Source organism: Trachurus trachurus, assembly GCF_905171665.1.
Source record: "Trachurus trachurus genome assembly, chromosome: 23".
Lineage (NCBI taxonomy): Eukaryota > Metazoa > Chordata > Actinopteri > Carangiformes > Carangidae > Trachurus > Trachurus trachurus.
Genome location: NC_139912.1, coordinates 10,246,487 through 10,261,766, shown reverse-complemented (window position 1 = coordinate 10,261,766; position 15,280 = coordinate 10,246,487). Strand labels below are relative to the sequence as shown.

The window sequence follows — 15,280 nt, the reverse complement described above, 5'->3', positions numbered from 1 at the left end:
ATTTTCTATGACTTCAAGTTATAAAGTTGTATGTTTTCTTGTAAAATATTGTCAAGAAAGTTCTTGTGTTTATGTACATGTGCGAAATTTCCAGGTTTACACATTGCTGAATGTTAATGTGGCCATTATTTGTGGCTTGGCTGTTTACATAGCTTCACTCCTGTGGTCTGAGTCATTGGTATAAACATGGCAGTGACCTTTCGAGTGACTTAATTTACCACAGATGGATGGATCTTCATTGTGGCTGCATATGTGCTTGCATGCTTGCCGGCTTGCTTATTTGTCTGACTCAAATCTATGTGTAGCTATGTATGCAGCATGAGTGTGTATGTGTGTTCATGTTTATGTAGTGGTATGTATGTATGGGAGAAATATGTCAAGGGGGTCAGAGCTGAGTCAAAGTGTGTGTGCCTAATAGAGCGGACTCATGACACAATTTGAGCAAACCCTTGGAGTGACGCAAGATAAGTTTGACAAATGAATGTGCGCTGCTTTATGACCCACACATCGCATCAGTGGCTTGGAGTGGAAAAGTCAATATTAGTCAAATTGAAATTCAGTATGGGTCTCAGCTATCAAAGGATTTACTTACATTGCTATCGAGGAAATATTCATCCATCATCATTTAAAAAAGCCCCATGGCCCGGTCATGCTTCCTGGCAATATTAACATTGAAAAGAAAAATAACATGGCTTTTATAAGTGGTTACCGTGGTTATTTGCCTCTGCTCGAGAAATTTGTAAGTAGCCTAACCTAAGATATATTGGAAGCAATCCCGCTAGATGAGATTAGACGTTGAAATGTGAAGGTTACCACTCTAACTTGATTTTGAGCCCTTCGGAGACAGCGCTGGCATCCTGCTCTTTACTCTGTTGCTAAGCAACCAGGAAACCCTGCTGCTGTCTGTTATTTAGTAAGCGTACCTTAAGTTAGCTAATGTTGTTAGCTGTCCAAAGAACACTAACAACACTTTAACACAATTACATATTCTCTGGTGAAACAAATGGAGGGGAATTAATCACCACCAAACTGTCCTTTAGTTTACACTGAAAGTAAGAGGAGAAGCCTCAGTGATCATTGTGTCTGACTGGACAAAGGCACATTGAAAGTAATGAAATAGATGCGTCTGCTGCCAAAATGTCATTTAAGCCTTTTGCCCTTAGTTGCATTTGTTATTTTCCATGATAATTACATTTAAACAACAACACAATGACACTGCTTCCACGTAGCTTTTAAAAGGACAAAGTCGTCAGGCCAAGCATCAAACACGATGACGCTAGCAGGAGGAAGGCAGACATGTCAAACCTTCTGGGTTGAAGTAGAAATCCCATTAAGTTGAGATGTCTTTGTTTAATTTAAGTGAATATGTCGCACCTTGTCCACCTAACACTGAAAAAGAAGGCCAAGAACAGAAACAGGCCAACAGTTAGTTTGGGAGATAAGCGTAGAGGAGTGTTGTCGGTCATGGCTAATTCTGGCAAAGAGAGTAAATGCTGTCCTGTTTTTTTCCCCATCTTTTTCTGTCTTTTACAACGTTTTGCTTTCGGTTTATTTTATCTCACAATGGACTCGACGTGCAAAAGCAAAATGTCACATTATGGACCTTGACATTTTTGGCACAGGGCGAATAATGTACTTAAAATCTCCTTGATCCATACAGTGTGTATCTCTTCTTTGTCATCCCTTTATTCTTTCCTTATGCGGGGAGTGTGGTTATGAATTCATTTTGCAGTCTGCTTTCCAAATGAACCATTAATTACATTTTCTTTCACTTCCTTTAATAACGCAGAGGTTTATGTTTTTGTTTGGAGCTTTCAAATCAACTAAGTGAAAAGGCTTTTGAATTTAATCAAGTCAGGCAGCATCGTAATAAGGATATTGATGGCATCCAGCTCAATTTGTAGACCTTCCAGTAGCATTTTGAAGCTTTTTGAAGGTGCAGTCTGTTGCAGCCTTTCATAATAAAACTGTAATTAAAAGGAACTGGGTCTACTCACAGCTCTGATGGGTGCGCGTGGAGCTGTTCTGACCGATTCATTCACCCAGCCAGTAAGTTTTTGTGTGATTGTAGACTTTGACAGTTTTTTCCCTGTGATGTGAACATTTATATTTCAGTTGGACTTTTTACATCTAAATCTTTTATTCCTCCTTTTTATGTTTCTTTGAGGTGTCTCATTCACAAACACACAGTGTATTAGCCATCGTAGTGAATTATTGTCATTACCAGGACTTGCATAAGAGTACGAGTATTAAACTTGTGTTGGGTCCCATCAGACTTCTCGAAATCCTCTTGGGGGGAAGTTTGTAATTTGGTTCTGATTTAAAGCAAATGATAGTGCCAATATTCAAAGACAGCTGCTTGAGTTGGATTGAGTTAAAAATATTGGAGCAAATTTCCATCAAGTCTAATTTAAAACTGACAGTTTCCATTTAAATCTTTATTATTCACTCATCTTTCACTCTATTTGTTCAACAACAAGCTTGTTTGTAGACAAATGTACATTATTCTAAATTTGTCTACAGCAAGCCTGCTCTGCACTGACTTTAAAACTCTAAACTAAATTAATTCCCTTTTAGTATAATTTATATCCAAGCTTTGAGTCTGGATACATATCTGTGTTTGTACTGAAAGGGTCTTGACAGTGTTGTTGTTAGGACAAGTACACAAGCATACAGTGTGTATATTTACTGTGTGTGTATATATAGAGAGAGACCATATTACTGTGTCTGTGATATTTTAAGATGTGTGCATTATAGTTAGATGAAGTTCTGGGCTTCACTGTGGTTTATATTAGCGTGTGCGGAGGCGTGCTTCTGTTTAGAGGACAAATGTCTTGGCAGCTATTTGCCCTGAAACTTCCGCCAACATGTTGAATAGTTGGAAAGAGACATTATGAGCTGCAGCATCCTTTGGCGCTCTAAAAACATAAACCCAAGTAGATGGAGAAAAATAGCTCATGGGAACGAGTTCTGTTAGATTTTATCTTTTCCTTGGACATCCTGTTTTTTGTGTGAATCTCATAACATAGATTTCTTTTTTAGTTCAGGCACATTTTTCTACTCTTTATTCTGTGTTTGGCATATGTTGCAGTGATCTCTGAAATATTTCCTCTTGCACCAGTGAAATTAGCTGTTATTTTGAGCCTGATGGGCCTATAAACACTCACTATTGTTCCGACAGTGCACTTAAAAATGAGGATAATCTTTTAAAAGCTTGTTCTTACTGGTTGCCAGACTTCTGTTTGTGGCTGCCTGTGTTACTGTACTGCAAAGTTTTTTGGTGATCCCCAAATAAGTGAGCAGCTCACACCTCTGGTGTCTGTGAGTGCACACGTCGAAGAGTGTGTGGGTTTCATGACCATAATTGGAGGGGTACAGTCAAGGCCAAAACAGATGTTGGGTATTAATGAGCCACATCCCAGTCCTCCATAGATGGTGTGAGTCTGTGTATGTTTATATGTGTGTGTGCATGAATTGATTGGGTTCCATCTGTTTCCCCACATTAACTATTCACCAATATTAATCTAAACATACTTAACATGTAGAGTTGTGAAAATGGAGTTACACTAATATTTGTCTCTGTGGCATAACCTCACCATAATCAACATTGTTTTGTTTTTTTTACCTCCTTATGCCACTGTGTTCACGTCCCTACCTGCTCTCCTGCCAATCCTTCCTTCTGCTCCTATAGATCCCTTCGGTTTGTGCAGATTTGATTAAAATTGATTTCATTTCACACAGATTTTTTTTTTACAACAGCAAGACCAAGAAGTGAAAGTCTCACTAAAGCAGATCTATTTATTTTATTTCCTTTGTTAGTTATTATTTTTCTTTCATAATGGAATCATTTAATCTCTCTTAACATATTGTATTTAAAGTACATCCCATATGTTTAAGGGACATAGCATGACTCTGCAACGAAGGGAAAACAGGCCACATATTTAACAGAAAATATGTGCAAGTGCCTTCCCACCACTTCCCATCATCCCTCCTTCCCTCTTCCCCTCCAGTTCAATGAAAAGGCCACACATGCAGCGTGCTTTCAGAACCTGGTTCAGGCCAACGTGCGCAACAAGAGGATTCTCAAGGACGCCGTTAAGAACATCCTTGCGAAGGGTATCACCAACTACAAAGGCGGCTTCGAGCTGGCCTTTGACCAGCTCTCACAGGTAAGGTGTCAGCGTGGGAGAGCGTGCTGGAATATATCTGTCTGGCTAACATAAGGGATGTAGGAGGGTGTGTGGATGTGTGTAGGTGTGGTGATGTAGCAGTCTGTTGCATTTAATTATCTTACCCAGCAGTGTCCCCTAAAATATGCAGAGTGACACTTCTTAACTTAAATCCACTTAACACTTCTGTTTATCTAATTTATCATTTTATTCAATTATTTAAAAAAAAAAAGATGGGACATTGGACATACTGACAACTCAGTCCCAGTTGTGTCCCCCTGGAAGAGTGAGTATGTGTCGACCTCTTCTGGTTGTTTTGGACAGTGCAGGTTTTTTCCCCCATGCTTCTGCTCATATTTCTCGGTTTTGCAACTTCCTCGGCCCTGGATCTGTCATTCATTTCTCTTAGTTCAACAGATTTTTTTCAAATTTGCCTTCGTATCCCACAGACGAATGTGTCGAGGGCAAACTGTAACAAGATCATCATGCTCTTCACCGACGGAGGAGAGGAAAGGGCGGAGGAGATCTTTGAAAAATACAACCCAAAACAAACGGTAGGACCGACGACACACAATATTCACATAGAAGAATGCAAAAGCTTTTTGTTTTTCATCATATTCAGTCATTGATTTCTACATTTAATTTCCCCCTCTTTCAGGTTCGCATCTTCACATTTTCAGTCGGTCAACACAACTACGACAAGGGACCAATACAGTGGATGGCCTGTGCAAATAAAGGTATGAGGGTGCATCAGAGCTCCACTGATCTTATGACACATTGTCTTCATTCATAAATCTGATGTGAATATATGTGTGTGTGTGTTTTGTTTTGTTTTTCTAGGATGAGGTTAAAAAAATATTTGATTACTATGATTGAAATGTAAAGAAATTATTGTTTTAAATTGTTTGCCAGCAGTGTTTGCTTATCAGTGCAATTCCATTATTGGCAAATCCGGTTATTTTTACCAAGAAAGCATATTTTTAGCTTTTGGACATTTGGGTACTGGATAAATGTGAGTATTGTTGCTAAACATGTTGTAATCAGATGATGACTTATTTCTCTGTCTCAGGTTATTACTATGAGATCCCATCCATAGGCGCCATTAGGCTCAACACCCAGGTAAACACATTCACTCTTGTACACACATTGATTTAAACTGTGTATCCCTGCTACTGTGGCTCACTCAACCAGATGTATATTACGCCCTCTTGTGGTTGAATGGCTGCTGTGCAGGTTGAGAAATAAAACTGGTCTCCTTTTGTTTTTTGGGTGTTTTTTTTTACTGCAGGAGTACCTGGATGTTTTGGGCAGGCCTATGGTTAAGGCAGACAAAAGGGCCAAGCAGGTGCAGTGGACCAATGTCTACCTGGATGCACTGGTATGTCGCATGCATTTCCCACAAGTTTAAGCGAAGACATGAAGAACCGGGAGACAGATGTGGGGGGTTTAAAACTGTGAATGTGGGATATGTATTCACATTTAGAGATTCACAAGACGTGAACGAAATCTGTTTTTTGTCAGATGAAGAATTTCAGATAAGTCTCGTCCAGTCGTGCCAAACATTTGCTGTTGGCCATCCTGGTAAACTCAACTTCAACCCCGCTACAACCCTGTGTTTGTGAAAGGACAGATTACCGTCATTTCAAACAGGCTACATGGAGCCATTTTTTTTAAAGTGGCGCTTAAGCTTCTGTCAAGATTAACTTTTAGGCGAGAGTGTAGATAAGAAAGCAGACTGGTAAACTGAGCCAAATGGTTTGGATATTGCCATCAGTTTGCTGATAAGACGCTGACAACTGTTGTGACTGTACTGACCTCCTCAGCACCAGAAATGCATCTGCCTTTTGTTCAGGGTAACTTCTTATTTCTAAGCCGTATAGCTCGCAGTTATACTCACAGTGAATGCAGAGCGAGTACACTAAGTCCTCTGTGAATTTAGGCCATGAGAAATGAATCCGACACGAGTGAACTGCTTAAATACTTAATGTGTTTACAATTTGTTTTGTGTTTGATCTTCCAGGAGCTCGACCTGGTGATAACTGGAACTCTGCCCGTCTTCAACAAAACCAGCACAGGCTCAAAGGTTGGGAGAAAGCGAGTCAATGTAAATCCCACCTTTTTCTTTTACATTTCCATTTTTAAATTGCTTGATTCATTCTTTCATTCTGTCTTCCCTCACATCCATCTTTTTACAGCTGACTTTACTGACTAAATTGACTGTGGCTTACACTTTGACCCCATGAGAGTCTGCAGTTTCGTGACACTCCATAATGTGGGCCAGAACCAAAAAAAAAACAAAAACAAACATACAACATGAATACTCTCAATTATCATCCCATCCCATCCTTTACTTTTATCCTCTGCTTTTCTTGTGGCTCTTCCTTGTATCCTCTGTTGACGCTGAGGCCCCTCGAAGCTCTCCCACGTGCCTCCACAGGAAGAGAATCTAGGATGTCTTGCAGCAGGAATCAAAATGAGATCAAACCTGCACATCAGAGAGACAAATGATCCAGTAGCTAAGTGCTTCAAGATGAGTTTACATGTCTACCTCGCAGGTTTCAGGGTTTACCTCCAATACGACCGAACACAAGGCTGGAAATGCCTTGTCAGTGAGTCATGGCGGCCTGTAAGGCTTTTGGGAATGAGACTGACCAGATTTCTGTTGCACTCCATTTCCTTGAAATCATTCAGAGTGCACAGAGGGACTTGACTCATCCAGAAAGAACAACAAGACTCATACACAGGTCTAACAGTGACTCTCTCTGTCTGTCCGTCTGTCTGTCTTTTTTTTTTTTCCTTTTCTTATTGTTTTCTCTCAGAAATCCCAAAACCAGCTCATCCTGGGGGTCATGGCTGTTGATGTCTCCCTGGAAGATATCAAGAGACTCACACCTCGGTTTACTGTAAGAGCTCACACACAGCACAAGTAACACTGTACAGAAGATACAGTAGATGTCATATTTTGTTCCCTGCTTTCACAGATATCTCCTTCTTTTCTTTCTTTTTCCTGTAGTTTGGACCAAATGGTTACTACTTTGCCATTGACCCCAACGGATATGTGCTGCTTCATCCTAACCTCCAGCCTCTGGTAGGCCGAATCTGTCGCAGATTGATAAAGAAACAACCAAACATTACTTTTTTTTTTGTTTACAGGGACTGTTCCTATGTTGGATTTGGATGTTTCCTATTTTCAGTGAACGAATGTGGTCAGTTATTTTTCTAAAAACCCATTAGGGTCACATTAGCATCAGTCAAACCTGTCAGCAGCCCACTGTTACATGTTACACAACACGCTTTGATCACACATGACATTTTAAACATGACAGTTTGTATCACTTGGCTGACATTTCAGTTCCTGTCTTCTTTCTTTTTTTTTATAAATAATTTGATCACATGGCTTCAGGATGTTTGTCGAAACATCCCAATGTGTTTCCCATTGACCTTTTAGATATGCACTCTTCTTGTGAATCGCACACACATTGGTCACAGATGATCACAACATTAAAAAGTCAAGAGTTAACAGTTTGGTCTATAATTTGTTTCCTCTTCAAGGCTACAAAATGTCAGTCTGTTTTTGAAAAGAGAAGATGAGTAACTGCTGTTCATTGCTTACTTTTTCCCCTTTGTACTCAAATGATTAATTGTAAGACTGACTAATTGCTTGCGTTTCCACGTAGACGGCCAAGTTTAATGAACCTGTAACGCTGGACTTCCTGGATGCAGAGATAGAGAATGAGATCAAAGTGGAGGTAGAAAAAATGAATGACCCCAACTTGTATGATTTCATGAGCTCAAATCAGACTCAGTAGCAGTGCAATTTCTCATAATAACAAATTTGGTTATTCTTAACTTTTTTTTTCTTTCTAAACGGTCAACAGATGCGCACAAAAATGATTGACGGAGAAAAAGGACGTCACACAATAAATACACTGGTGAAATCCCAAGATGAGGTAATTATTATAATGTTTTTTTTATTTTTGTTTCATAGTTTACAGTATGTCAGTAATAAGTGAATCTGCTGATAAACGATTGTGTTTACTGACCAAACCGCCTTCCTTTCTTCAAAGCGCTACATGGACCAGGGTCAGAGGTTGTATGCGTATGGACCAGTGAAGGGGACGGATTACAGGTATACATGCCACAAAGTGATATTCCATTATATTTGAATAAGTCCTTTTTTTAAACCAAATTACATCCAGAAATTGAGGAGCTCCAGATGCTTCGTGTTGGCAGACTCTAAAAAAAATGTCATCATAATCTCATAAAACAATTTTCAGGGGTCAGGAAGTTGCTATAATTTGGTTAGGTGTTTTTGTGTTTTTGGTTGAGCAAGATTGTGTGCACACAGTTACTCAGACTCAGACAATGCAATGCGTATTTTGTGAAAGAATGTGACAAAACAAAGAAATACAGATTCACAGAAGTTATTGGAAAAACAAAATAGATGTAGAACAGAAGGTGAAAAATTACACTGTTTTGATATTTTGCAATGACGTGTTCATGTGTGTGTGTGTTTGTCTCTCCTCTCTCAGCCTGGGCCTGGTCCTTCCTGAGTACAGTATGCACTACATCAGGGCCACAATCGGTGACACGATCACTCAGGCAAAATGTAAGTTCCACCTTAAATCGGTCGAGCCTCTTGTGCCACCTCTACAGTCTTTAGATAAATAGCACCGGGTGGAAAGCGACTCTAACGTTGTCCAGTCACTGTTCTCCATGTAAGGCTGAGAAATGCTTGTGCCTCAGCTTATGGTTCCTATCCATCATTCACAGCACCCCCCACCCACACACAGACACACACACACACACACACACACACACACACACACATCCATCTACACCACCGCTGCATGCCCTCGCCTCTTGATCGCTATGGTAACACGTACACACACACCCTCAGTTGTGGTACCGTTTCAAAGTTTTTTGTCGCCAGACAGCGGGACGAGCGGCTCCAGTGTCGCCTTTCACACATACAGTACTCATCAATTCATTTAGAGCTCAGTGCCTCACCCTGTGAGTGTGTGTAAGTACGAATGTGTTTGTCCACAAGTGTGTGTGTGTGTGTGTGTGTGTGTGTGTGTGTGTGCGTGTGTGTGTGTGTGTCCATGCTCAGGCCTAGTGAATGGATACATTGGATCAGACGCTCCATATGTGCAGCGCTGTCGTCTCATGTCTCTTTTGAGTCCTGACTGTTCCCACTAGTAAAAGATGTCATTGACTCATAGTGTTACTCAAAGGACAGTTTTATAGTGTGTGTTAGGATGGAGCCATCCCTGCTTAAGGTCTGTCGGTCTGTCTGCTCTCTGTAGCTGAAACCAGGCTATACAGCTAATTAATCCATTTAATGAACACGTATTTATAGATTTCCATTGACTTGACATGAATAACAACCACTTTTTGAAGCACATGGTACTTTTTTTTCCGGACTACTCTGTCTACCATACAGGCAGGAATCGACTGCTCTTTATATCACAGAGCTGTAAAAATCAGTTGGCAGCAGCTTGAAGTTTTCTCGACCATGGTAATCCATCACAGTGAACATTTCACCACCTTTCTTTTTTTTTTTCTAGCAGAGTTTCATTAAGTGCAGTTGTGAGCAGGAAGAAAACTCGGTCCGCTTGTGCTCTCACAGTTGTTCCTACAACTGTGTTTTTTTTGTTTCACATCTGGATCCGAACATTAAAAGAACATCATTAAACACAGTTAATGACTTAATTTACTAAAGGTATCAAAATGTAGAATGAATCCTCAGCTTGTGCCAAATCCCTGCGAGTGAAATTAGTTGAACGATAGGTGTTCAATCTAAAACTCAACATGCGCCTGTGAAAATACTGTGTGAATGTAGTTAAAGCAGTGAAGCGTAACACACTCGGTGATTACTCAGTTAAAACATGTGAATCTGTAGAAAATCATCTTGACGTTTCAGTGTGTTTGTCTCCTCTGGAGCACATTGTCTTGATTTACATGTGTTTCCCAGGAAATTCACTCGAATCGTAACCATAACCACACTTTATTAATAAAACTTCAACTTTTAGCTGGAATCCACAACGTAACAATCTTGTGTCCACATACACACACACACAAACTCACCCTAAATTACCTGAAACACCCCGTGTATCCTCGTCTGGCTCCTTACTTCAACTTTGAGTTGAATTAAGCAACCTTCTTTCCTTCCGTGCTCTCTTTTCCAACTCCCTGTTTCCTCCTCCTCCTCCTCCTCCTCCCCCCTCCTCCTGTTCCCCTCCTCAACTCCTGACCATTCCTGCTGTGTTGGACCCCCTGCAGCATTTTTGGGCAAGTATTCTCCTCCTGTGCTTTACCTCTTAACCCATGTCCTGTTCTCACTCTCACATCACCACCACCACCATTACCATCAGACTTTGGATGTAACATCACTTCTAACTTTTGTGCATCAAATGTGGTGATGGACTCATAAACACTCATTCATTCTCACTATCTGTTGTTCTCTAATAAATAATGACGATTGTGTTTCACTGAATCAAACTGGCATCTGCTTCCAGAGGCAGCGCTTCGCATGCGATGCGTGCCCACACAGCACGTTGCAGACAGAGCGCGTGTGTGCGTGTGTGTCTGTGTGTGCGCATGTATGTATTTAACCCCCACCTGTTCCAGTGGCCCTCAGATGTGGTTTTGGCTCGAACCCAGTGTAGCAGAAACAACAGAGAACAGGATGTTTGCATTATTTAAAGGTGAAGCCATAAAGGAGAGCTGTAGGTCTGCACCCAAAACATGAGTCGGTGCTTTTCTTTGTTATCCACTCACTTTGAGTTTTACAACTTTGTTAAATAACTCCTAATGAAAGACAGGCTCCCTATTAGGACACTAACTTTCATCTCCTCTGCTCGTCCTTCTGTGTGCTTTGTCATCATCTTCATCTTGTTTGTGGCAGTCCAAGTCCAAACTCTTCACAGGACATTGTTAAGCTCTTGCGGTTTTTATCTGAAACTGAAGCTTGACTCATGTCTGTTTTATGCTCTTTCAGACAGCGAATATAAATGTCAATTTGGAAACGTATCATGTCCCAATTCCCCTCTCTACTTGTCATGCATTTGTTAAGTCGTCACCACTTCTCGTCTCGCACGTTTCTGTGTGTGCGAGATTGATTCGTGCTGAAATCCAATTCACACTTTGGGCGAATTTGAGCTGCGTTTCGTGGATATTTTACTGACTCCAAATATTCACAGAACTGGCAGGAATGTCATCGTCAGTGTGAAAAAGCGTGCAAGGCTGGAGGAAATATATGCAGTCGTCACTCCCCCCCCTAAAAAATCTCCCTGCTATCCATCATTACTAGATACTTTGTTGGATTAGCAAGCGGTGACCCAATATCAAAGGAAAACCACATGGGGGCAATTATCTCCCAATCGTGAACACCAAAGAGGACAAGGAGTAGCCCATGTCGTCATGAGAAAATCTGCCGCACTGTATAATCAAGTGTCGACACAGTGCGCTTTGGAGAATGTCAAAGGAACGTAAAGGTTATGAGCTGCGGTTAATTTTTCCTCAGTTCATATTCTGATGCGAATACATCAATGAAGAGCAGTAAGTCCTCGGATTTACTGTATCACCGAAAGAATGCTAATATTAATGCTAAGAAAACTTCTAAATCATCACTTTAAACACTTGTGACCACATTTTTAAGCCTCTCCATCAGCACTGTCTCCATTTACATCCAAAGGCCTAAAACCTTTTGTTTGGAATGCAATATTTCTATTCAGGACTCGCTCTGTGAATAAAATATTGTGTCGCCTTTGACCCCTGTGGTTTTACCCTGTCTTTTTTTCCCTTTCTTTTCCCTCTCGTCTTTAACCTCCCCGGGGGCTGATTCTCTTGTTCGCTCACTTTCTCTCTGCTGGGATTTTTTTCCACTCCAGGGAAAAATGGCAAGTATTTTTTTTTATTCCTTTTACTTTCATCTCCCTCCTGTTTTTTGAGCCTTGTCGGTCATTTTTACCCGGCATGTCTGGCCAAGTCTATTCTGGTCCTTCTTATTTATACCTGATTTGTGCAAGGCCGAGCTCTATATCTGTACAGTGTAAAACTGTCTTAAGCTTCAGTTAGTCCGTTTTTATGAGTTTGGTTTTTAATTTCCCTATTTTGTCTTAAAGTACCAGCCACTCACTTTACAAAGCTCCTCTGCATATTAACTGAATATCTTTTTATTGTTTTTAAAAGGAAAGCGTAGAAATGCTAATTATATGGAGCTATGATGGTGATTTTCATTTCTTTTTTTTTCATTCCTGGCTAGACATGAAATCTCATTTCAGTTTTTGGTCCCTGTAGGATTTCTCTTTTACTGGTGCACTGTTAAATATTCAACAGGTGTTAGCACTCTATTCAAAGGAGCTCAGTTTCATCTGTATAAATTGATTCTTTAAGCTTGATATTAATTAATCTTGATCTAAAATGGGAAACTCATAATACTTTGTACCTTTTCATTAGTTTCTGAAAGCCTGCTCGCGGACAAGTTTGATGAATACGGCTATACGTTTATCGCACCGAGGTAAGATGACATTTAGTTCATTAAATTTCATTTACTGATTTTTTTTAACATGACTTAATAGCATTTTTTTTTCTTCTTACATTAGCTCACTATGACTGACTTTTGTTTCTCATAGGGAGTACTGTAAGGACTTGAAGACACCTGACAAGAATAAAAACAACACAGAGTTCCTCATGGAGTTCAACGCTTACATCGACACAAAGACTCCTAACAACCCCATGTGTGAGTATCTACAGTAACTTACCTCTTCCCATCTTAAACACTCCTGGTGCCATCAGCTGTGACATTTTCATTAAAGATTCAAAGCTTTTACACTGGATCTTCATGTACTGTGCAGCACTTGGACCTCACTCTCACTACAGACTCCTATTTACATCTCAAAGAGCTGCTGAGCCTCTCTGTGTTTGCTGTAGTATGAATATGTGAATGAATCTCAGACATCTGGCCTGGCATCGAGGTGTGCATTGAACATTTTAATGGAGGAGCGCCAACCGAAACCCATTCCCCCCAGAGGTCTCTCCTTCCAGTGAAACCCAGGTCTGGCTGGATGGTTTGCTGTGCATGACCAGGCAAAGCTTTGTAATGTGGAACCCCTGAGTTCGTGTTACCCATTTGATGCTAACTCTAAAAGCCTGACCATCACACGCCTAAGTGCACATGTGTGAGGTGCGTCGGCTTAGATGCGACACAGGCGCGCCCGCACACACACACACACACACACACAATATTCACCAGTAATATTCCTTCCACACCCCACCTACAGCCGCTCGACCTCATCCAATTACTGTGTGTTTGTGAGAAAGAGCAGGACACGTCAAGCCAAGAGCGCGAGCGGAGCAATAAAACACAAATCAGGGCCCAGTTGACCTTCTCCCAAACATCTGACCAACGCATTAACATCCTTGCCATTTCTTGCATACACTCATTGATATGCATCGCTCGGTTTTTGTTGCCTGTTGAGTAAAACAAAAGGTCCCCAGATATTCATAAAAGAATCCTTTATTTTGTCCCGCAGTATAATTTGATGCGTTGCGTTGAAGAACTTCACTTCAAACATCTCCACATGATCACGCCAATAAAACTTTTCACCCAATTGAAATATTTCTTTCACCATTATTACCTGCTAGTTTAATGGAGTCCATAGGGAGCGTCGAGGGAGAGAGGGAGAGGAGTACGGTCCATGTGGACTATTGGCAGCTCGAGTATCATTACACGCTTTACTTGGTTAAGCCACTGCAGTGGCGAAGAAGTTGAAGTACATTAGGAATTCCTGGGCTGCCTTCAATAAAGGATCCCTAATGAAAACCACTGGACACGGAGGGAAGGTGGGGTGGGGTGGGGTGGGAGAAATAAAGTGTTACACCAGCTGTTTTCTCTGATGTGTGTGGTGTGTCATAAAGGTTGGAGGAGGTGGTGGGGGCGTATCGACGAGCCTCAACGTTAATGGACTGAAGCGGGTCGTCGGAGGGTTCAAAGGGACGGACACGGCCCAAAAAATGGGCGAACGGCTTTTATCGCCTGTTATGTTTGTCATGTGGTCTTGTCGGATGTCTCAGAAAATAATTTGTTACACCTATATCAACCCGGCACCTACACCTCGCACCTTGCCAGCATCAGACACGTTTGTTTAATCTTTTTCGAAATTAAATACATATTTCATTGGAAGTCGGTTTGGTTGCGTCAGTTTCATTATTGGACCGAGTCTGTTTCTGTTTTGTTTCACAGGACATTTTGAGATAATAACCTTTTTCTTCACAGTCTTTTCTTCTTTTTAAAAAGTGGTAGAAAAAAAAGGTTTCTCTCTCAGTTGGATTCTGTTTTGTTTGTTTTGTTGCGTTTGCTTGCATTTGGACCTTCCACAGGCTTCAACATTTAGCAATATATCAAGTGAAGTTTATTCCCATTTGAAACTCGATTTGACATTCATTATGGATGCCTGAAATGTGATGTAAATGTTTCCTTTTTCTTTTCCTTCCTTCTCTCATTTTTCTCACATTATTACATTATTGTTTGGTTCTCTGTTGAATTACATTTTCTGGCACATTGCCGTCGCAGCTTTCTGGCTACAACAAATTTACAACATCTTTTTTTTTTTTGCTAAGATGAGCCACTCTGGAGAGCTGATGTCTGACTGATCGAGGATCGTGCATTCAAACGCTTCAATGCTACTCAAAGATTGAAGCTGAACTTTGTTGTTTTTGTTGTGTAATGTAGGTAACGTGGAGCTGGTGAACAGATTGCTCCTCGATGCCGGCATCACCTCGGATCTGATCAAGATTTGGAAACAGACCGAGATGCAGTAAGTCGAGCACAATTTTATTTTTTCCAGCACAAATGTGGTTGTGATTTGTGGTTTTAAAGCTTCATCTTCTCTGCTTGTCAGGTTCGGTGTCATCGCCAGATTTGTTGCCACTGATGGAGGAATCACTCGGGTCTTCCCCAAAAGGTTTGTGTCTGTGTGTGGGTTGATTTAGGTGCATGGGAGGGAGTAGATAATGTTTGGGATTTCCCTGATAAGAAACCGTGATGTGGTCAGACAAGAAAAACACATCTTAGATGGTTGAGATGGTTTTTAATGAACCAGATC

At 40.8% G+C, this 15,280-nt stretch overlaps 1 protein-coding gene across 1 annotated transcript in view; it reads left to right on the top strand.

Annotated features, from left to right (window-relative positions):
• Positions 1-15,280, top strand: part of cacna2d1a (calcium channel, voltage-dependent, alpha 2/delta subunit 1a) — an 87,640-nt gene that overhangs the window by 54,622 nt on the left and 17,738 nt on the right. The window contains exons 11-26 of the mRNA XM_083999615.1: positions 4,011-4,169; positions 4,619-4,723; positions 4,828-4,906; positions 5,239-5,288; positions 5,458-5,547; positions 6,190-6,252; positions 6,989-7,072; positions 7,183-7,257; positions 7,847-7,918; positions 8,048-8,119; positions 8,237-8,298; positions 8,702-8,778; positions 12,633-12,693; positions 12,809-12,915; positions 14,908-14,992; positions 15,077-15,139. Coding sequence (XP_083855741.1) covers positions 4,011-4,169; positions 4,619-4,723; positions 4,828-4,906; positions 5,239-5,288; positions 5,458-5,547; positions 6,190-6,252; positions 6,989-7,072; positions 7,183-7,257; positions 7,847-7,918; positions 8,048-8,119; positions 8,237-8,298; positions 8,702-8,778; positions 12,633-12,693; positions 12,809-12,915; positions 14,908-14,992; positions 15,077-15,139 — 1,304 coding nt within the window. The remainder of the gene's footprint in view (positions 1-4,010; positions 4,170-4,618; positions 4,724-4,827; positions 4,907-5,238; positions 5,289-5,457; positions 5,548-6,189; positions 6,253-6,988; positions 7,073-7,182; positions 7,258-7,846; positions 7,919-8,047; positions 8,120-8,236; positions 8,299-8,701; positions 8,779-12,632; positions 12,694-12,808; positions 12,916-14,907; positions 14,993-15,076; positions 15,140-15,280) is intronic.